Source organism: Cervus canadensis, chromosome 3 (genome assembly GCF_019320065.1).
Source record: "Cervus canadensis isolate Bull #8, Minnesota chromosome 3, ASM1932006v1, whole genome shotgun sequence".
Taxonomy (NCBI): Eukaryota; Metazoa; Chordata; class Mammalia; order Artiodactyla; family Cervidae; genus Cervus; species Cervus canadensis.
The window spans coordinates 8,773,654-8,797,646 of NC_057388.1; the positions used below are offsets into that span (position 1 = coordinate 8,773,654).

The 23,993-nt window shown below is 42.8% G+C and overlaps 1 protein-coding gene and 1 pseudogene across 1 annotated transcript in view; one reads left to right on the top strand and one right to left on the bottom strand.

Annotated features, from left to right (window-relative positions):
• LOC122438082 (protein lifeguard 2-like) overlaps positions 1–23,993 on the bottom strand; it is a 28,155-nt gene that overhangs the window by 2,561 nt on the left and 1,601 nt on the right. Inside the window, exons 2-9 of the mRNA XM_043462580.1 lie at positions 14,890–15,158; positions 11,232–11,310; positions 9,704–9,757; positions 8,963–9,053; positions 7,076–7,113; positions 6,899–6,986; positions 5,305–5,394; positions 2,760–2,807 (exon numbers count right to left, since the gene is read on the bottom strand). Coding sequence (XP_043318515.1) covers positions 2,760–2,807; positions 5,305–5,394; positions 6,899–6,986; positions 7,076–7,113; positions 8,963–9,053; positions 9,704–9,757; positions 11,232–11,310; positions 14,890–15,158 — 757 coding nt within the window. The remainder of the gene's footprint in view (positions 1–2,759; positions 2,808–5,304; positions 5,395–6,898; positions 6,987–7,075; positions 7,114–8,962; positions 9,054–9,703; positions 9,758–11,231; positions 11,311–14,889; positions 15,159–23,993) is intronic.
• On the top strand, positions 9,806–10,689 carry LOC122438084 (annotated as a pseudogene).

Consider the following 23,993-nt stretch of genomic DNA (forward strand, 5'->3'; position numbering starts at 1 on the left):
TGCTAAAATTGATATGGGGAGACGAAAGACACAGAACAACCAACATAATAGTGGAGGAGAGCAGAGTTGGGAGGACTGATGCTACCAGGCAACAACATTTACTATAAAGTTGTAATCAAGACAGAATGGTCTTAGCAAAAAGGCTTAACAAATACATAGATCAGCAGAACAGAATAAAGAGCAAAGGCAACATTAGTCTCTTCAACAGATGGTGCTGAAACAACTGGGCATCTACATGCCAAAAAAAAAAAGGATCTAGACACAGATCTTAAACCTTTCACAAAATAGCTCATAACAGGGACTTCCACTGCAGGAGGTGCAGAATCAATCCCTGCTCCAGATCCTGCATACCACGCACCATGGTCAAAAAATTAAATAAATAAATTTTTAAAATAATGAATAATAGACTTATATGTAAAACATATAACTCCTAGAATATGACATAGGAGAGAATCTAGATGACCTGTGGTATGGTGATGGTTTCTTAGATATGACGCTAAAAAGTATTATCTATTAAAGAAGTAATGGATAAATTAGACTTCATTAAAATTAATATAATATTTTCTGCTCTGTGAAAGATAATGTGAAGAGAGTGATAATTAATACAAGCTACAAACTGAGAGAAATTATTTGCAAGAGAACATAAAGGACTGGTACCCTAAATATACAAAGAACTCTTAAAACTCAACAGTAAGAAAACAAACAACTTGATTACAAAATGGGCCAAAGAACTTAATAGCTGCTGCTGCTGCTGCTGCTAAGTCGCTTCAGTCGTGTCCGACCCTGTGCGACCCCATAGACGGCAGCCCACCAGGCTCCCCCGTCCCTGGGATTCTCCAGGCAAGAACACTGGAGTGGGTTGCCATTTCCTTCTCCAATGCATGAAAGTGAAAAGTGAAAGTGAAGTCGCTCAGTCCTGTCCGACTCTTCGAGACCCCATAGACTGCAGTCTACCAGGCTCTTCCATCCATGGGATTTTCCAGGCAAGAGTACTGGAGTGGGGTGCCATCGCCTTCTCCGAAAGAACTTAATAGACACCTCACCAAAGAAGTTATATAGGTGGCAAATAAGCATATGAAAAGGTGCCCTACATCTTATTGTCAACAGGAAAATGCAAATTAAAATAATAATAAGATACTACTATGCACCTATTAGAATGGCCAAAATCTGAAACACTGATAACCTCACATGCCGGTGAGGACATGGAGCAACAGGAACTCTCATATACTGCTAGTGGAGAATGCAAATATTACAACCACTTTGGAATACTGTCTTACAGAACTGAACATATTCTTACTGTATGATCCAGTAAATGTTCTCCTTGGAATCTTCCCAGAGGAGCTGAAATCATCTGTCCACACAAAAACCTGCACACGGATGTTTGTAGCAACTTTATTCATAATTGCCAAAATTTGAGAGCAAATAAGATGCCCCTCAGGAGATGAATGAATAAATTAATTGTGGTACATCCAGATGGTGGAATATTATTCAACATTAAAAAGAGATGAGCTACCAAGCCATGAGAAAACATGGAGGAATTTTAAGTGCACATGCTAATAAGTAAAAGAAGCCAATCTGAAAAGGCTTCATGCTGTATGATTCCTACTGTATGACATTCTGGAAAAGGCAAAACTTGGAAACAGTAAGATAATCTGATTAGTGGTTGCCAGGGGTTGGGGATGGGGAAGGGATCAATTTGGAGCAGCAAAGAGGATTTTTACAGCAGTGAAAATACTCTGTATCGTATTACAGTGATGGGTACATATCATTATACATTTGTCCAAACCCGTAGAATGTAGAACACCAAAGAGTGAACCCTAATGTACGTGACTGTAATATATCAATGTAGGTTTGTTCATCACTTGTAGTGAATGTTACACTTTGGTGGCAGATATTGACATTGCGGATGGTGATGCCGGCATGGAGACTGGGAAATCTCTGTGTCTTCCTTTCAGTTTTCAGTTCAGTTCAGTTCAGTCACTCAGTCATGTCCGACTCTTTGCGACCCCATGAACCGCAGCACTCCAGGCCTCCCTGTCCATCACCAACTCCAAGAGTCCACCCAAACCCATATCCATTGTGTCGGTGATACCATCCAACCATCTCATCCTCTGTCGTCCCCTTCTCCTCTTGCCTTCAATCTTTCCCAGCATCAGGGTCTTTTCAAATGAGTCAGCTCTCCGCATCAGGTGGTCAAAGTATTGGAGTTTCAGCTTCAACATCAGTCCCTCCAATGAACACCCAGGACTGATCTCCTTTAGGATGGACTGGTTGGATCTCCTTGCAGTCCAAGCGACTCTCAAGAGTCTTCTCCAACACCACAGTTTGAAAGCATCAATTCTTTGGCACTCAGCTTTCTTTATAGTCCAACTCTCACATCCATACATGACTACTGGAAAAACCATAGCCTTGACTAGACGGACCTTGGTTGGCAAACTAATGTCTCTGCTTTTTAATATGCTGTCTAGGTTGGTCATAACTTTCCTTCCAAGGAGCAAGTGTCTTTTAATTTCATGGCTGCAATCACCATCCACAGTGATTTTCAGTTTTACTGTGAACCTAAAGCTACTCCAAGAAGAATTATCTTTATAAAAAGTGAAAAGGAGAAGGAAGAGGATGAGAAGAAAGAAGGAGCAAGTCAGCGGGAGGGCTTTCCAGTGAATTACTGACTCCACTTGACTCCAGGACTAGGGGAGGTCTTAAGGCCCTGCCAATGCACATTCATATTCTTTATCAAAGAAAGGGAGAAATGAACTTACTAGTGAGAAGAGCACAGTTCCAAGTCCAGCATACAATAGATGCAACCACTGCAGAAAGAAAGGATACAACGTATGTTAGGAGCAAGATTGGGAACAACACAGGGGTCACTTAGGTCACTGCTGTTAGATAAGATGCTTAGAAAGTCAAAACTGTGAGGAAATTAATTTTTTTTAACATAGTCAGTCGACAGTATCAACTCAATTCCATTCAGCAAGCAAGTGAAAACTAGCCTTTATGTATATCAAGTAAGGGTCATCGAGCAAGTACTAAACATCTCATGCATAGTACGGCAAATGGGATATACTGAGTATGTCTCCTTTTTTGCCCCATCCACACAGCTCTTCTAGAAAAAGTGCCCTCCCCTCAGCTCAGGGAATATTGTGACCCTCACACAGCCTTGCTAGAGCTGATTGACAAGAGGTGGGAGATGCCACTCCGACAGCAGTGAATCTCTTGACTGACCAGGAACCTCTTACATGACCAGGATCAAAGAGATCCTCTGGGGCAGGTAGAAACCAGTTGTCATGATAGAGGGATCCAGGCAGCCATTGTGTGATTAGTTAGTGCTGGAATAGTTAGTGCTTTGCAAGCAGAGATGACCAAGAAAGGGAGGTGGGGTTTCCATTTCTGTGAAGTCTTCCTCCCCTTCCCAGCTAGAAGCTCCATGAGAGTCTCTGGGCCTTTGCCTTGAGCCCGTCTGAGTGGTATATGTCCCTTGCCACCAAAACAGCCCTGATCAGCGTATCTGACAAATGGATCTAAACGCTGCAGAAAAGCATAAGGAAGTGGTGTACATCATCTGAGGAACACCATGGCATTCACTCCTCAGGGTGAGAGAGCTGGTCTAGGAGAGATGGGGAACACTCTGCTAACCAGAGAAGGTTCTTGAGGAAAAAGAGAAAGCAGATGCCCGCGATACACTGTGTGAGGCACAGTGTTCCAGGCTGAGCTGGTGTGAGAACACAGCTGACGGCTGTAGTCCCCAGGATTCAGAACTGCCAGGGCCCAGCGGGCATGCATACGTAGGACACAGTTCTGTCAGTCTGCCATGTAATCATATGCAGAAGATTATATACGATTGGTATTTGTGACAGGAAATTTAGAATGGAAACTAGGGTTCGTGTATCTAGTAGGAAACACAGTTTCTCAACTGCTCCTGAGTGGCATGGTAAAGATGTAAGGAACCCACCCACCACATGAATATGTGTATTATTACTACAGTATCTGTGCCACCGTCAGTAACAATAAATGGAGAACTGTGGCCTTTAAAGACATATCTATGATGTCTTTGAGTTTATCTCCAAAATCCAGGCAAAAATACTGATTCTATGTCTGAAGTCCATTTAGCAATGCCACTTGTTGCCACAGAAATTCTTTAATTCAGCAGCAGGACCAAGTTGGCCTCAGGGCTTTAGACAGATGGTCCAGCTTTAGATGGTCCGGCTTTAGACCAGACCCAGGCTGGTCCTGTGAGCCTGGCTTCCAGCAAGGTCTCCATACAGGGGCCACTCCAGGCCCCTGCCAGTCTTGGGGCCAGACCTTCTCATTCTGCCTAGCCACTTGCACACCGGACTCAGTCCACGGACCGTGTGCGTGGTGGAAAGGGTGTGACCACCCGATCACACAGACCTCGCTCTAACCCCACTCCTACCATCTACTCCCTGGGTGCAGTGTGGAGTGTGAATTCTTTAATTTCTCTGAGCCTGTTTTCTATAAGATTAGATGAGATGTACTTGTCAGGAATGTTGTGACAGTTAACTTTGATGCCTTTGTGAAAAACATATAGGCCTATGTATGATATCTAGTAAGAAAGGATTGAATATAGTAAAGCAAAAAAAAAAAAAAAAAAGAATGGAAGGAAGAAAGCTGGAATTGGAAAACAAGGAGCTTCCTCTAGGCTGCTGCTGTCAGAAGAGCAAGCCCATCCGGGCTTGCCCATCTCTGCACCCTCGTTCCTTCAGGCAGGCAGCACCATGTAGGGAAGCTGGAATCTGATCTGCCCTGTGGGTTGGTCACCTCCATGATCCTCTCGGGGGAGGACAGCTGTTGTCCTGGGTTGGAGTTCAGTCTTCATACCCAGACCTCCTGTCAGTGGTCCCCCCACCACACTGGTGTGGCAGGCGACCTCGGAGACCCCCAGCTATGGGGAGGGGCGTGTCATTGACCAGGGCCCTGGTGGCCATGCGGTGAGACCCACTGCAGTTTCCTTCCTGGGTCATGCTTTACCCTGTCAGTCACTGGTAGGGGGCAGCAGAGCCTTCCTGGGAGACCCAGGACCCCCCGATGGCCTTGCCAGAGCTTCCTTAGACGGCACCACATCCAGCAAGCTCCCCTCTTACTTCCCTCTCCTCCGCCTGGGCTCACGTGAGCTGCCATGCTTTGCCAGCTCTTGTCACGCCCACGCTGTTCTGTCACAGACATTTCTCCCACCAGTGTCCTTGCACGTTTCACCCATCTGGTGTCTGCTTCTGGACTAACCACTCAACCAGCACTTCACCTGATATCCTACCAGTCCTCTGGGGTTTTCAAGGAGGTCCCACTTACATATGATCGAATGAAGATTAAGAGAATTCCATAGATGATAAGTACGAAGAGTAAAACAAACAGCATTCCATTTAGCAAACTGAAATCCCACTGAGGAAACATAAAAAACACAAAAACAGTTCAATTATCATCCATAGGGATTTCAGGGTGTTTAGAGATGTATCTCATACCCCCTAGACAGAAACTGGCCCATTTGCTAACAATGTACCCTGGCTAATCCCGAGAACCATGGAAATCCATTAGCCCTACACACTGAAAAATGCTACCTAAAAGGTATTGTATTTCTTCAAGAGAGAGAAAAGGTAAGGTATGGATGAAATAACAGGAGCCACAAATTTGCAATCTTTGAAACTAGGTAATTGGCACGTGGGGGTTCATTAAAATATTCTATTTGTGTGTATCTTTATAAAATTTTCCCTAATAAAAAATGTACACTGAATAAGTGGGATGTAAATTTGTAAGTATAGTATGATCATAATCATTCATATTTTTAAAAGCATGTGCATAGAATACGTTAATGGCATTCAGTAGATGAAGATATTAACTGGGTACCTTTTTCACATCTGTATGTATCAATTTTAGTGTATATGTTTCAGTAGAAATATATATACTAAGCTTTCAAAAATTAATGATCCTTTTGTAAACCTAAAATTTATTAATGTGCTTTTATGAATCAATAACCAAATCAGCTTAGAGAAGATTAGCATTTTTAAAAGAAAGAGAAATATGCATCTTCTGACCTGAAAAAAATTGGATTAGGAAGCAAAAGAAGATCCTCGAATCCAATGTGTTTTCTTGCAAACATGTTTTCCTAGTTCATCTGTCTCCCTTATGTCACTCCCTGCCTTCAACTCACCAAGAGAATAAGGTACCAGGTCACCGAGCCTGGTTCTGGGGCTGGAAGCATCGTCAGCGCCTGGGAAGTGAACGTTACTGAGCCCCAGCCCAGACCTTGTCTTCTCACAGGCCTGGCTCTCAGCAGCCTACGTTTCACTAGCTCTCCAGGTGGCTATGACGTCTGCCAAGAAAACTCGTCTAGAGCTGTGCTTTTAATATACATGGCTAATCAGCACTGGAAATAGAGCTACTTCAAACTGAGATGGCTGCAAGTAGAAAATACTGGCTTTGAATTTTAGTTTAAAAAAAAAGAATGTGAAATGACTACTTTTGTTCTACTGATTATATGTTGAAATAATAACCCTTCGTATATATTGGGTTAAATGAAATATATCATTAATTTTACCTGTTTCCCTTTACCTAAAATTTTTTCTGATGTGGAGCATCTGTTTAAGTCTTTATTGAATTTTGTTCCAGTATTGCTTCTGCTTTATGTTTTCTCTTTTGGCCGTGAGGCATGTGCGATCCCAGCTCCCTGACCAGAGATTGAACCCACACCCCCTGCACTCTTAACTCCTGGGCCTCCAGGGAAGTCCCTCTTACTTTTTTAGCACGGTCACTAGGACGAGTGCTCGGTGGAGGTGAGGCCCACAGGAAGCAGCCAGCCAGGGGGAGGAGGAAGCAGAATGGGTCAGCAGGGGCCGAGGAAGACAGTCACACACTGCCCATGACAGCAAGCTGCTTCAAAAATACGTACTTTTGTTTGAAGAGCAAATAAACTGAGTGATAGCGTCACCAGAGCAGTCACTCCTGTTGCCCATAACACTTCCTCGGCGTCATAGAAACTAAAACCAGAGACTGTGGTTATTGCTCACATAACATTAGAAGAACAGCACACACACACAAATGAAAAGAACGGGTATCAGAGACTTACACTGACACGGTTCCTAGCAGCAAACCTTGAAGAATTGTCTAAAAACAAAATTCACAATGAATCAGAAGGCTGCTTCCCAAGGCGCCAAATCCAGAAGAGCTGGTTGAGGTGTGTGTGTTCTGGAAGGTTAGAGGGAACTAGCAGGAATATGCATGATCTTAGCACACAAAGCTATAGGCTATGCCATATGGAAATAATGGAAATAAACATTTTCTTAATGTTCTCCCAAAGACTGACAAGAAAACTATTCTCATATGAGTAAAAAGTTCTTAGAATACAATAGTAACTTTCAATTCAACTTTCATATTCAGTGAGTTAAACATGTATTAATTAGGAATGTAGGAACCAAGGTATAAGCTTTATCTGTAGACCATACTGTCATTAATCAAATGGGACCATCCACACAAATCTTAACATTTTCTCAGAGCAGGATGTGCTATTTCTATTAACGCCACAGCAACTGTTTCAGTGCTGACCTTTCCCATAGTGCTTGGATGAGAACAAATGCTTCAACCCTCAGATGTGGGATGAGGATCGAGACCTCAATACCTGGGGGTGGGGCTGGAGGACACTTAGCTACAGAGCACGTGGCTGCACTGGTAGGTGCCAGTCCTCAGCCCTGAAGTGGGCTGCGTCGGGGCAGCATGGGGGCTGTATGGGGTCAGAGGGTTCCCTTGGTCCAAATGGACCAGAGATGGGGCGCTGTGGGAGAGACAGGGGAGCTGAGAACCAGAGGGCAGTCAAGCCGGAGGGCGAGACCAAGAAGGCAGTGATGGTGTGCCTGGGCCCACAGTCGGCTCCAGGACTGACTGGCAGGCCGCTGAGAGCTGCGGTCAGCAGTGCTGCAGGGCCTGAGGACATTCCCAGCCGGCCAGATGCTCTGTCTTCTCCAGTGACACGAGGAAGCTATTCTTCCCAACATGCAATTCACGTTAGACAGTGCAAGATCCTCAGACTTTCAGGATGCAAGATGCAAGATTCTCAGAGTGCTGACAAACTCACTGTTGCCCATGTGTCCTTGCTCATGTTGACCACCAGGAGGCGCAGATCCAAATCTAGGCTGATCAAACTCAAATGCTTGGGACTAGGCATTTTGTGCACTAATCTCACCTCTGGCTTCGTTTTCCTTTCCTTATTTTTCCTTCCATCAGATTTCCCCACCAACTTATCTTCTTACATTGTGTGTATTTTTATAAGCTGCCTCAACACTGATGTGGAACCAGGTGAAAAGCAAATGAATTGGTGAGTAAATCTTCTCATTGGAAGGGCGGTCAGCAGTTCATGGGAGCAAGTGCATGGAATCTGACTTTCTTTCCAACTCATTGAACCACAGTGAGATTTCCTCTGGGTTTTGCCAAGAGGAGTCAATGCTTATTGTCAGTGAGTTCACTGCCTCCAGGAGGCAAGAGTGTTGGCCCAACTGGTATAAGCATTAACAGAACAGAAACCAATTCAATTACAACATAGTCAGGAGATGTTGAAATAGAAGTAACATAAATTTTACAGAGAAAGTTACATTTCTTGCACACAATTTGTGAACTAAATGTGGAACTCACTCTCTGTAACAAAATGAGCTTGTTGTGCCTGACAGAGGACAGTTGGGTTAACTGTCTTGGGAGACTTGGGAGCAGGCCTCTCAAAGGCAAGTTTGCTGGCCCGACGGAGTAGCCACAGGCCCCCAAATTCTCTGGCTTGTTAAAAGGGTGTGGATTCCCCCTCATATGTAAGTTGACTTCAAAATTCATCCAAGAGAACGTCTCACAAATAATTTCCATCTTCTTATTCCATAGGAAGATTTTTCCACAAAAAAAAAGGAATGAACTTAATAATGAGATGAAAATATATTTCAGAGGTGAATGACAACGGATGCTAAAGAGGTTTACTTACAAATAATCCCAGGAGAATGTAATTCGCAGGCACCTGGCGGCGGAGTTTCCCACAGCAGGCAAGTATAATAAATACAACGAAAAAGGCTGGCCTGGGCATAATTTAAAACCATGTGTTATTTGCTTCCAGGGCTTATATCATGTGATGTATTACAGGTAGATAGATACAGAGACATTTGGTCTGATAATAAGTATGATAAAGAAAAATAAAGATTATTATTTTTACCTCTTTTTTTTTTTTTTTGGCTTTTAAAACTAACTTTTCCCATTGCCATCCACACACAGTTTGTGGGTTCTTTAAAACTTTGAAATAGTTATTGATTCACAGGAAATTGCAAAGGATCAGAGGCCCTGTGTACCCTTTCCCCAGTTTGCCCCCATTTTACATATTTAAAGTAGAATACCCAAACCAGTATGTGACATTGGTATAGTGTGTATATATGTAATGCTATGGCATAGACCTGTGACACAAATATGTGTGCAGATCCATGTAACCAGCACCACAATCAAGGTGTGGAACTATCTCATCATTAAACTATTGTACCATCCCTTTATAGTAACACACACACATATACACATGCACTCATAAAGCCCTAACTCCCAGCAACCACTAATTTGCTTGTTTTTCATCTCTATAATTTTGTCATTACAAGAAAATGTTACCTTTACCTAATTTTTAATAAAGAACATCAACTGATAGCTAGTAGAAAGAACACCTTTTATTTAATCCAGTAATACTTACAAGAGTGAGTAATTGAACCAGGGATGCTTGATCACCCAAGATCGTAAAGCGTCCCTGGTTAAAAAAAAAGAATGATATTGTCTTACACAATAAGTAGTTTATTTTGCTAACTAGTATAATATTTAAGTATAAATTAAACAATCTCACGAGAAGAAAGGGGGAAAACCCTAAGTAGTTGACAGTGACAGATGGGAAAGGAAACAGTGAAACATATAACTGTTAAACTGTAAGATAAAGATAAACTGTATCTCACTTCTTAAAATAGGGTCATAAAAAGTACAGTCATAAGTAGTAAGTGAAATTTGGATAAATGCAAATGTCCCAGTGAAGATTTTATTTAGAAATACCAAGATATGTATATAAACAAAAGTAATAAAATTTTCATATATTTGTCTAAAATATAGATTTTCAAAGGATGAGCTTAAGCAGTGATGGATCATACTCCCTGAAATAATTTCTGCATTTAACAGAGATCTAGCCTTCAAGGCCTTCACAATCTCACGTTTTTTCCTTTACTCGATTTTGTCTGTGGAAATAGCTCAGGGAAAATAAAAAAGAAAATAGTACCCAAAATAAGAGTAAGGGAAAAGTTTCTGGCTTAGGAAGTTAAACTCCGGACCCAGGAGGCAATGTTTCTGGGTCAGGTCAACATGGCGGGCAGGCCGGCTGTTTCATCATCAAGCAAGTGGCTGGAGGGTATTCGAAAACGGTATTACAACGCTGCCGGGTTCAATAAACTGGGCTTCGTGCGAGATGACACAATACATGAGAATGACGATGTAAAAGAAGCCGTAAAAAGGCTTCCTGAGAACCTTTATAACGACAGAGTGGTTCCCATTAAGAGAGCACTGGACCTCAGCATGAGGCAGCAGATCCTGCCTAAAGAGCAGTGGACAAAATAGGAGGAGGATAAATCCTACCTTGAACTGTATCTGAAAGAGGTTATTTGGGAAAGAAAAGAGAGAGAAGAATGGGCAAAGAAATAACTTAGTAGTCTAAATCTGTGGATACAGCTGTTCTCAAGTATTTTTATGAAGTTGGTTAAACCTAAAATGTACGATGTAGAACTATTTGGGCTGTAAATGTATTACTTTAAATAAATATCATAATTATTGTTGGAAAAAAAAATAAAGTGAAACTCTAGAAGTCTACTAACACTTTGGTCTAGGAGTTGCCTCAGAAAAACAAAGCAATAGAAATGGTATATCCTTCTCAGGTGGCCCAGTAGAAAAGAACCCGCCTATCAATGCAGGATACACAAGAGATGCAGGTTCGGTCCCTGGGTTGGGAAGATCCCTTGGAGAAGGAAATGGCAACCCACTCCAGTATTCTTGCCTGGAGAATCCCATGGATGGAGGATCCCGGCGGGCTACAGTCCGTGGGGTCGCAGTCAGATGCAACTGAGCTCAGACACATATGAATGATTAAGGAAAAATAATTTTTTAATGATCAAAATTCAGTCAAGCTAAATAGTGAGAATTAATGTGGGCAACTTAATAGGTCATCTCCATCAGTAATGAAGACCTACCAGAAAACAAACAGGCTGATGATTGCCCCAGTGATCAGAAGCTGAATGGACAGGAGGAAGAACACTTTTACGATGAAAGCTGAGGAGACAAAAACTTATTTTTATGATACAATATTCAAAAGTAAAAGTATAAATGTAACTGCCTTTTTTTGACACTTAGTGAAATAAGTTTTTCCTCTGATTTTCTTGAGGACAGGAAAGGGAATGTGAGTTTAGAGTTGGCCAATGGTGTGCCAACTAAGTTTCAGCTTCAACATCAGTCCTTCCAATGAACACCCAGGACTGATCTCCTTTAGGATGGACTGGTTGGATCTCTTTGCTGTCCAAGGGACTTTCGAGAGTCTTCTCCAACACCACAGTTCAAAAGTTCAATTCTTTGGCACTCAGCTTTCTTTATAGTCCAACTCTCACAGCCATACATGACTACTGGAAAAACCATAGCCTTTACTGGACAGACCTTTGTTGGCAAAGTAATGTCTCTGCTTTTAATATGCTGTCTAGATAGGTCATTCTTTCCTTCCAAGGCATAAGTGTCTTTTAATTTCATGGCTGCAATCACCATCTGCAGTGATTTGGAGTCAAAAAAAAAAAAAAAAAAATCAACCACTGTTTCCACTGTTTCCCCATCTATTTGCCATGAAGTGAAGAGACCAGATGCCATAATCTTAGTTTTCTGAATGTTGAGCTTTAAGTCAACTTTTTCACTCTCCTCTTTCACTTTCATCAAGAGGCTCTTTAGTTATTCTTCACTTTCTGCCATAAGGGTGGTGTCATCTACATATCTGAGTTTATTGATATTTCTCCCAGCAATCTTGATTCCAGCTTGTGCTTCATCCAGTCCAGCGTTTCTCATGATGTACTCTGCATATAAGTTAAATAAGCAGGGTGATAATATACAGCCTTGATGTACTTCTTTTCCTATTTGGAACCAGTGTGTTGTTCCATGTCCAGTTCTAACTGTTGCTTCCTGACCTGCATACAGATTGCTCAAGAGGCAGATCAGGTGGTGTGGTATTCCCATCTCTTGAAGAATCTTCCACAGTTTATTGTGACCCACAGTCAAAGGCTTTGGCGTAGTCAATAAAGCAGAAATAGATGTTTTCCTAGAACTCTCTTGCTTTTTTGATGATCCAGCAGATGTTGGCAATTTGATCTCTGGTTCCTCTGCCTTTCTAAAACCAGCTTGAACATCTGGAAGTTCACAGTTCATGTATTGCTGGCTTTGCAAATTTTGAGCAACTTTGCTAGTGTGTGAGATGAGTGCAATTGTGCAGTAGTTTGAGCATTCTTTGGGATTGCCTTTCTTAGGGATTGGAATGAAAGTTGACCTTTTCCAGTCCTGTGGCCACTGCTGAGTTTTCCAAATTTGCTGGCATATTGAGTGCAGCACTTTCACAGCATCATCTTTCAGGATTTGAAATAGCTCAATTGGAATTCCATCACCTCCACTAGCTTTGTTCATAGTGATGCTTCCTAAGGCCCACTTGACTTCACATTCCAGGATGTCTGGCTCTAGGTGAGTGATCACACCATTGTGATTATCTGGGTCATGAAGATCTTTTTTGTGCAGTCTTCTGTGTATTCTTGCCACCTCTTCTTAGCATCTTCTGCTTCTGTTAGGTCCATACCATTTCTGTATTTTATTGAGCCCATCTTTGCATGAAATGTTCCCTTGGTATCTCTAATTTTCTTCAAGCGATCTCTAGTTTTTCCCATTCTATTGTTTTCCTCTATTTCTTTGCATTGATCACTGAGGAAGGCTTTCTTATCTCTCCTTGCTATTCTTAGGAACTCTGCATTCAAATGGGAATATCTTTCCTTTTCTCCTTTGCCTTTCGCTTCTCTTCTTTTCACAGCTATTTGTAAGGCCTCCTCAGACAGACATTTTGCTTTTTTGCATTTCTTTTTCTTGGGGATGGTCTTGATCCCTGTCTCCTGTACAATTGCATGAACCTCTGTCCATAGTTCATCAGGCACTCTGCCTATCTGACCTAGTCCTTAAATCTGTTTCTCACTTCCACTGTATAATCATAAGGGTTTTGATCTAGGTCATACCTGAATGGTCTAGTGGTTTTCCCTACTTTCTTTAAGTTAAGTCTGAATTTGGCAGTAAGGAGTTCATGATCTGAGCCACAGTCAGCTCCCAGTCTTGTTTTTGCTGACTGTATAGAGCTTCTCCATCTTTGGCTGCAAAGAATATAATCAGACTGATTTCAGTGCCAACCATCTGGTGGTGTCCATGTGTAGAGTCTTCTCTTGTGTTGTTGGAAGAAGGTGTTTGCTATGATGAGTGCGTTCTCTTGGCAAAACTCTATTAGCCTTTGCCCTGCTTTGTTCTGTACTACAGGGCCAAATTTGCCTGTTACTCCAGGTGTTTCTGGACTTCCTACTTTTGCATTCCAGGCCTCTATAATGAAAAGGACATCTTTTTGGGGTGTTAGTTCTAAAAGGTTTTGTAGGTCTTCATAGAACCATTCAACTTCAGCTTCTTCAGCGTTACTGGTTGGGGCATAGACTTGAATTACCGTGGTATTGAATGGTTTGCCTTGGAAATGAACAGAGATCATTCTGTTGTTTTTGGGATTGCATCCAAGTTCTACATTTCAGACTCTTTTGTTGACTGTGGTGGCTTCTGCATTTCTTCTAAGGGATTCCTGCCCATAGTAGTAGATATAATGGTCATCTGAGTTAAATTCACCCATTCCAGCCCATTTTAGTTCGCTGATTCCTAAAATGTCGACATGCAGTCTTGCCATCTCCTGTCTGACCACTTCCAATTTGCCTTAATTCATGGACCTAACATTCCAGGTTCCTAGGCAATATTGCTCTTTACAGCATCACACCTTGCTTCTATCACCAGTCACATACACAACTGGGTGTTGTTTTTGCTTTGGCTGCGTCTCTTCATTCTTTCTGGAGTTATTTCTCCACTGATCTCCAGTAGCATATTGGGCACCTACCAACCTGGAGTTCCTCTTTCAGTGTCCTATCTTTTTGCCTTTTCATATTGTTCATGGGATTCTTAAGGCAAGAATACTGAAGTGGTTTGCCAGTCACTTCTCCAGTGGACCGCACTTTGTCAGAACTCTCCTCCATGACCTGTCTGTCTTGGGTGGCCCTACATGGCATGGCTTAGTTTCATTGAGTTAGAAGTTAGAAGAGTTAGAAGAAAGTCTAAGCGTGGCATATTGTTTTCTGAGGACCTACAGCATTTGCCTGAATTGCTTCACTTCCAACTTCATATTTCATGAAAGAAAAAAATTCTCATTTATTTAAGCCATAGTTTTTTGGACTTCTGTTACAGCTGAATGTATTTCTGATATAGAATTAATAAGTAGGGCTCTGAATTAGTGTTCTTTAAAACTAAAACCAGTATCATGGTATCACTTTGCATGTTTAAGTTAAGACATTCTGTGTTCAATGACGAGTTCACATTTCTTAAGAAAACCACAATTTATTCACCATAATATGTCTATCATGAATTTATGAATGCCCTGGAAAACTTGGGGAGCCGTCTGTTCTTACATATGTCATGTTTCATGGTAAAGCGTCATTGGAAAAACTAAAGGCAAATTTAAATCCCACAACCCATCCCGTGGAAATATTTTAAGGAAACTTCTGCTGTTCTCTTGCAAAAAGGCCATTGCTTCATTCTTACCTCTGCGGACAGCTGCTTCTGAAAATGGGTCTGGGCTGACGTCGTCTGTTGTCGTCTCTGGTGAAATCTGCACCACGTAGGTATCTGCTCGCTTACCAGCCTTTGAGTGTGGATTTCCACGAGCTTGTTGTGGCCCCTCAGTGGAAGGTGCAGTTCCGTAGGACCGAGAAGTCTTGCCCCCAGGATAAGAATCTGAAGCTTTCCGAACCAGATGTTGATGATCTCCAGAGCTGAAGTCTATGGGTTCACTGACCTCCAAGTCCATTTTCCTGGAGAGGGAACACTGTTAGTCAGGTCCTTCTGAGTGTATCACTACAACCTTAGCAACTTCATGATATCAGATGATGTTTTTTCTTTAACTCCCTTGGCTCTGTACTTTCCAAGTCATTGCTCCACACATACTGGTTGAATAAATGATGAAAAATAGTTTTAATATGAGAACAATAGATTAAAATAACTTGATTTCTATTATGAGAGTAATATGTTTATAGCTTTATTCTGCAATGAGTGAATAAACTCCCTCTTATATTGAGTTGCCCTTGTCACCTTTGCCCTTAAAGAGCTTACATTTTGGGAGAGAAGATAATCAAATAAGCAATCATATAAAAGGCAATAGAAGTAGGGCCAGAAACATGGAGGATATTATGAGAGTAACAAAGTGTGGAAGAAGATGCAGGGAATAGAAGAAGCTGTCAGAAGCCTCCAGAGAAAGTGAGGTTTAAGGCAAGTTGAGGAGATGAGAAGGAGTCAGACAGGTAAGAGGTAGGGGAAGGTTTTCCGAGGCAGAAGAGTCTGTCTGGACCAGGACTGGAGGAAGCAGAGAGGCAGGTTCCAGAAACTGAAAGAAGTGCATGTGGATGGAGTTGGGAGTTGGAAGAGGAAAGCAGCATGAGGTTAGAAACAGGAGAGCAGAGGGGGCAGGTTGCTGTGGGGCTGGCAAGTCAAATTCATCCTGAAGGCCATGGTTGAGTAGTGGTCCCCCAAAGCAACCCACTCCAGTGTTCTTGCCTGGAAAATCCCATGGACAGAGGGGCCTGGTGGGCTATAGTCCATAGGGTCACAAAGAGTCAGGTACAACTTAGCAACTGGGCACGCACGCACGCAGGTGTCCACGTCCTAACCCCTGAACCTGTGAACCTGTTGCTTCATGTGGCAAAAGAAACACTGCAGACGTGATTAAGTCAAGGAGTATGAGGTGGGACTCTCTGGGTGGACCCAGTTGATTTACAAGGGTCCTTATCACCATACTTAAAAGAGAAAGGAGGAAAGAAAAAAAAAAAAAAAGAGAAAGGAGGGTCAGAGTCAGGAAGGAGACGTGATAAGAGCAGCACAGGTCAGAGGGATTCAGCGACTGTCTATGAAGATGGAGGAAGGGGCCATGAGCTAAGACATGCAGGAGGCCCATAGGAGTTGGAATGGGTAAGGAAATGTATTCTTACATTTGTAGGAATGTATCTTGATTTTAACCTAGTGAAACTTATTTCTGACCTCTGACTTCCAGCACTCTAAGATAACAAATTTTTGTGTTGTTTTAAGGTGTTACATTTGTCCTAATTTGTTACCACAGCAATAAGTAATTGATACAATGGGGAAATCGCTGAAGGTTTTCCAGCAGGAGGCCCCGCGGATCTGACTAGAAAGGTTACAGGAGGCGCAGTGTGGAGAGCCAACCAGAGGAAGCAAATGTGGAAGCGGAGACCAGAAATCCAGTAAGAGACTCTGGTGGGCTTTGCCACAGCGCTTCTCAACAGAACAGAGTTCTCAGAAAACCAGTACCAAGCAGATCATTTATGGCAAAGCCAAAGGCCCCCATTCACCTCTTGGGAACATGCAGACTCAGGCAGGCTCCTGCTAGTGGCACCCTGCCCCACAAAGAACCATGGAAATGTCTGAGGAGATGAATGAGATGGGGAGGGCTTGGGCAAACCATGGACCAGGTGGGACTGGCATTTGAAGAAAGTGAACAAGATACCACGCCCCTGGGGAGGCAGACTCTGTTGTATACAATTATCCCTTCTTCTCAAATTAATCTCTAAATTTTACAAAACTTATTGAAATTTTTTTCAGTACTTGCAAACATAACTCTAAAGCTCACCAGAAAGAGTTAATGTATGAGAATAATCAAGACAAAAATTGAAAGAGGATTTTGGGTAAGAGGGAAAATGGAATCAAAATATAATAAAGTTAAATAATTAAAAGTGTAGTGTTCACAGGGCAACAGATAAATGGATCAACAGGATGGAAGAGATTCAAGAAATAGAATCATATATGTAAGAATTTAATATTTGGTAAAGGTGGTATTTCCATTGTCTTGTGGTATCAGAACAATTAGCTATGCTTGGAAAACAAAGTTTAATAGCTATTTCACATCTTTTACAATAATTCATTGCAGATGAATGAAAGATTATAATAATAAATATTAATAGCCAAATAAGAAAATATCAATGAAGTTTGTATAAGCCTTTGTGAGAATGATACCATGAAAAAAATGCCTGACAGATCTGGGGTAGAGGAACACTTTAAATATCATCATAAAAAGATATCAACAAATCTGAAATGAAAAATTCTGAAAATAAAATTTGCAATATTTACTATAATGTAAAAAGAACTTTTTAACATGGAAAAAATGAGCAAGTCAATATAAAGATGAGAAAGGAACATAAGTACAGGAAATTTATACATTCATACAGGAAATTCATACAGGAAATTTAAATGGTTAATTAACTTAGGAGACCACACCTCACAAATAGTCAAAGAAAAGAAATACAATCGTGAAGTGCTTTTTTTGTTTGTTTAGCATAAAAGACTGGCAAAAACTAAAAAGAGGATTCTCAGAGTTGCAAGGATGTGGATAAATGGATAAGCCAGGGCCACGTTATGACTGGTAAGGGCCCTATACATATTTGCCTTCCTGTGTCCTACCTCCGTAATAAACTATGAAGGAGTATATTTTAAGGGTTTCATTAGTATTAAAAATAATATCCAGGCTGGATTCACTGTATATTATATATTGTTATTGTATTCATTTTTCTCCTGATTTTAAAAGAAATTTTAAGTTTTCATAACCCCCAGAACTATTGTGGGCCCTCAGCAATGCATCTTCCGTGTCCAGTGACTAAATCAGCCCTAACATAATTTCACAGGAGTTGGCAGGTGGTGCAGACTTTTGTGGGTTAGTGATTTGGCAACATCAATCACAATTCAAAATGTGTGCCACTTTAGACACAACAGTTATATTTTTAGGAATTTCCCTCATAAAAATATCCACACAAACAGGCAACAATACGTGTGTAAGGAAGTTCATTATATCAGTCATTTTAACTCCAAAAAATTTAAAACAGGCTAAATATCCAACATCAGAGGAATGGGTTATCACTAACACAGCAGAATTGAGGGATATGCTGAATTGTATGAATTTTTATAATGAAAACTTTTTATATTAAAAAGATAGTTACATTTCCTCGGGTAAATAAAATATTTCCCTTTTTGATAAAATCCGGACTCCTCTGAGGAACACAGTCTTCACATAGAGCTGAGAAGGGTTAAAAGATGTTCAAACAATCAAGTTGGTTTTGTTCCCTAGACATCCCGAAAATCGGAAGGCGGAGAGGCAGCAAGATTCAAAGAGCTCTTGAGACCAGAACCAAAGGAAGAAGAGTCAAAGACAGCTGAGACTGCCTTATAAAACTACAGCGGTTGGCTACCTGAATCACAAAATGTGGCTTTCACCCAGTCCTCAAAGAGCTGTGTTGGCTGCTAAGCTGGCAGTCATCGAAGGACAGGTCGGCACAGGCGGGGATACTGAGAAGCGAAGTTCTGAGTGGCAGTTAGGGGAGCGACAGTTGGAGGATGGGGTGGGCCGGGACCCCGCTGCCCGGGAGAGGGGGTCTGAGTCCGGTCCCTCTGCTGGGCCCTTAGTGGCCGCTCACGGCCAAGGCCCTCGGCGCTGAGTCTCAGGGAGGCCTGTTCCGCCATCTCCAAGCCGATTCCATGTCAAGGAGGGTCCCGAGGCCTTAGCAGAGGCAACCGGAGGACACGGAATCCGCACCACATCATCACCATTTCCCAAACAGGAGGAGGACGCTTAGGAAGCTCCACCAGGGGTCCGGCATGGTTATTTCCAATAAGGAAGACTCTTGTGATCCAGCCAGTGCTGGATGGCGGGCGATGACGTTAATGGGCAACTTGAGTGCCCACTGTGGTGCAGGGGAATGCCTGCTTAGGCTGCAGGCCAGGGAGGAGGCAGGCAGGGAGGCCCGATGCAGGCTGGTCGGTGAGAAGTCAGGTGATGAGGTGGGGGCAGTGAGGAGGGCAATGGGGCGGGCGCTGTTCATTCAGCCGAGGAAAGGCTGACTGATCTATTAACCCACACGCATTAGACTGCTAACTGATGCCTACCTACTGAGGCTTCCCTGCTGGCCCGGTGGTAGAGAACCCGCCTGCCAGTGCAGGAGACTTGGGCTCAATCCCTGGGTCAGGAAGGCCCCCTGGAGGAGGAGATGGCAACCCACTCTAGTACTCTTGCCTGGGAAATCTCACAGACAGAGGAGCCTGGTGGGCTGCAGTCCCATGACTCAGTGACTAAACAACAAGAACAAACAATGCAAGATGTGGGGAGGTAGAAGAAACACAAAGAGGAAAACGGCAAACTTCCTTTCCCCCACGTGCTCCTAGTGTAGCGGAGGAGACGAGGGTCCCCTAAGGTAAAAGGAGGGAGAAGGCACAGCAAGGAAGAGCTTTGGCAGGGGCGGGGGAGGGCTGCGACTCCTGGCATGAGGTTTCCTGGACCAAGTGATGCCTGAGCTGATTCTGGAAAGATGGATAGGGTCCTTATGACGCCTTGAGAGGGAACATATTCCAGGTAAGGAGAACACCCTGAACGGAGGCATTGGCATGGGAACCATGGGGCCACACACACGAAACAGAAAGTAAGTTCTGGGTTATTTGCACAGAAGGTGTGGCTGCAGTGGGAGACAGGGCTGCCATGATGCCCCTCCTGAGGACAGAGATGAGGTAGCAGGAGTACCTGCCCTGGCCCTCTCTGTCTTCCTGCACTTCCATAGGGCTCACCCTGCCCAGTCCTCACGCTTTCTTTCTCTAGTTTGTCAATGTTAATAGGCAACTTGAGTTAATTACACTTTTTCCAAGATTGTAGTTGGGGGAGAGGGGTATACATTTGACCAGCCTTGTCAAAAGAATGCCTCCTCCTGTCTTATTAGCCTTAGGATTGGCATTATATCAAGCAGTGCCCAGGTTGAAGAGCTGTTAACACCTCACTTGTGCTAACTCACTGAATCCTCCCATTAACCCATGAGGTGTGCTCTCTCGTCATCCTCATTTGACAGGCAGGTAAAGGAGACTCAGTGGCTGTGTGCCCTTGAGGTATGCAGGACAAGGGTGTGGTTGGACAAGGAACTCTGCCGTCCAAACAGAACCAAGATACAAGATGTGGTGAACAGCATCTCTTTGAAAATATATTTGTGGGATATATTTTATGCATTTTTTAAAAAGAGCTTTAATTAATGAAGCATGCAGCACCTAAATCATGCAAATTAGACTGCATGTTGACAATGATAATCCCCTGGGGAGCTCAGCTTTATTTCTTTCGCATAGTGTGAATGTTAAGACCTTGGGAGGTGTTCATTTTTGTGTTCACAGCTTGCACACTCACAAACATACATACTCACAGACACACTGCACCTGCAGAATATTCTCAGACATCCCCATAGGCACCAAATCATCTCTTTCCCCTGGGTCCAAGCTAGGACTCTCTCCTGTCAATCTGAGATCTCCCGTGGCACCTCGGGGAGCCCTGGCCTGGCCAGTGGTGGCTCCGGCTCTTGCTGAGGTGCCCATGAGGGAGCAGGACTGGGTCAGAGCCTCCACTGACAGTGTCTTCCTGAATCCTTCTCTCCCGCCCGTTTCTCTCACCTCCCAGCTTGACCCCACCCGCCTCCCCCCTACCCGTCACATAGTCCTATTTATCCTTGCAGCACACTGGTCTATTCTGTTAACACTCCAGTACATCTGCATGGGAGCTTTGTGACACTATGGCTTTGCTGCTTGGAAGAGAAGCCCTATGTTTTGACTGAGAACTTTGTGCCAGGTGTGATAATTGATCAAATCTTGATGCAGCCCTGGGGTGGGCGATACCCTTCCCGATTTACAGACAAGGGACTGAGATGCTGAGAGGTGGTCTGCTTGCCAGTCCTTGACTAGATACTGTCTGCTGTGACCTACCACCTCCAACTGGCAGAGGATTTTTAGGACCAAGAAACCACCAATTTCCTTCTTTTCCTTTTGATACTTTTCCCTCTTTTTAAAAGTAAAAGTAACACGCAATGTGGTAAGAAATATTTCAAATGATAGAGGTGCAAACAAAAGGCTACATATTGTATAATTCCATTTATACAAAATGTCCAGAACAGGCAAATTCATAGGGAAAGAAAGTAGATTAGTGGTTGGGGGAGATTTGACTTAACCCTTTGACTACTTAATGGTTACTTAATGGATAGTTTCTATCTGGAGTGATGAAAATGTTCTAAAATTAGATAGCGGTGATAGTTGTACAAATCTGTGAATGTATTAAAAACCACTGAATTGTATATTTTAAAGGGTGAACTGTTTTGTACAAATAAATAAAGCTGTTAGAAAAAAAAAGGTGCAAAAAGAAAAGTATAAGCCTGTCTCACCATCTCTGTGTATCGATTAGCAACAATTTTTTTGCTGAATAACTAAAAAAGGTACACACCAGGTACACAGATATTTAATTTACATACAGTGATCATGTTCTATGCACTGTTCTATAAACTGCTTTTTCACCTCTTCATTATATCTGAAATCTTTTCATATCAGTAAATATTAATAGAAGAGCTTTGAATGGTTTCCCATCTCACTGAGAATAAAATCCAAAGTCCTTTCTTTGTCTGACATGATCTTGATGCCAAAGCCTGACAAAGATATTACAAGAAAGGAAAATTATAAGCCCCACTCATGAACATAAATACAAAAAATCTTAAAATATTAGTAAAGTAATCCAGCAATATGTGAAAAGAACCAGTACGCAATAACCAAGTTGGATTCAATCCATTAGTGGCAATATTAATATAACATTGAGAAACCTGAATTCACATTATTAACAGACAAGGAAGAAAAAGCAGGACTTGCCTGGTGGTAAAGTGGATAAAAATCTGCCTGCCAATACCAGTGACTCGGGTTTGATACCTGGCCCAGGAAGATCCCACAGGCAGCTAAGCCCATGTACCATGACTACTGAGCCCAAGCTCTAGAGCCCACAAGCCCCAGCTGCTGAGTCCACACGCTGTAACTACTGAAGCCTGAGAATTCTAGAGCCTGCGCTCTGTGACAAGAGAAGCCACTGGGCAATGAGGAGCCCAAGCACTGCAACTGGAGAGCGGCCCCCACTCTCCACAACTAGAGAAAGTCCACGTGCAGCAGCAAAGACCCAACAGAGGAAAAGTAAGTAATTTTTTAAAAAGGAGAAAGAGCATTATGATCATCTCACACAGAAAACTGTTGGATAAAATTCTACACATTCATGATGAAAACAGGAATAGATGGGACCTTCCTTACCCTGACAAAGGGAAGCCACAAAATCTACAGTGTTAGCAATCAGTATAGTGGTGATCTCTGGATAAAGAGCATGTGAGGGGCTAATGTTCTATTTCTTGATTTGGTTGGCCCAGTGCGGTGACTTTGTGATAAGCTGTATATAGATGCATTGGATACTTTACAGTATGTATATTACACCTAATTTTAAAAGGTTGTAAAATTTTTTTTTTTAAATCAAGGAAAAAATGTGGTTCTTTCTGATGATCTCAGAAGGGTAGAGGGTGTAACCAGGAGCTATGGGAGCTTACAAGGACAGGAGATGGAGATGTTGGAATGAGGAAGAATGGAGAAAAGAGGACATTGAACGGTTATACATGTGGATGTGGGCCCCAACCAGGATGGTGTCTCTGGAGAGGAAGCTGGTGAGCCAGGGGCCAAAGTTTTCTGTGAGTGAGAGGCAGTAATCTCCCAGGAGGAGGTGTGAAAACAGGTGTATCAGCAGGAGAGATAAATTAGGGAGCACAGAATTTAATACCTAGATGCCTCTCACAGAGTGCATCCTTCTACAGTGAGGAGACCACACTGTGTACCTGTTCTCCTCAGCCACTTTCACAACTGCTCTTACAGCCCATAACAGTCTGAAAAGTAGTTAATTTTTTGTGGTACTATTGGGGAACCCTAGACTCAGAGCCAGGAGGACCAGAGCCACAACTTAGAATGCAGGGCTGCTATAGAGCCCTGTCCAGGTGTGCTTCCAAGACCAGTGTCCACCGGGGCATCCAGGCCAAACCACAGTCCCTCTGTTGATCATCAGTTAAGAGGAAAATAGGGATAATATCTTAAATCACAATTGGCAGAAGCCCTAAATGCAGTTTCACAACTTGATAAGGCAGTCAATACAGTTTTTTTCTTCCTCCCCCACCCCTCCACCAACATATTCATCAACATGTGTGAGAGAACTTCAAGCCTAGGAAACCCAGGATCACGAAGACAGGTAGGCAACCACCGCTCCACTGAGAGAGGCTGGGTAGAGACTCGTTTCCCTGGCTAGGCTGGTACTGACCAGCGGCATTAATTGAGAAGGCTGGATTCTCATGATGCCCTTGTCCTAGGCCAGCTGTTCCCAAGTGCGGTCCAGGGAGGACCCAAGACTCTTTCTGGAAGTTCCCAGGGCCAAATCTGCCTCCCAACAATGCCAAACCATCACTATCTCCCGGGACTAATGCTCAGAGGCTATGGGACTCAAGATGACACCGCCACTCAAGGGCCAATGAACGTATACGTCGTCTCCAGGGCTTTAAAATATGTTCCAACTCCTAATACTCAAATGTCCCTTATAAGCAAAAGTATTTGGGGGTGTCAATTATAATTTTAAAGAGTGTAATGGGGTCCTAAGTAGGAGTGCTGGACTTGGAAAATTAAAAATACAGGCTGCCCAGTTAAATTTGAATTCAGATAAGCAACGAACATTGCATGGGGTACATTGGCGTTAGTAAGTTGTTAGTTGCTTATCTGGAATTTAGATTCACTTA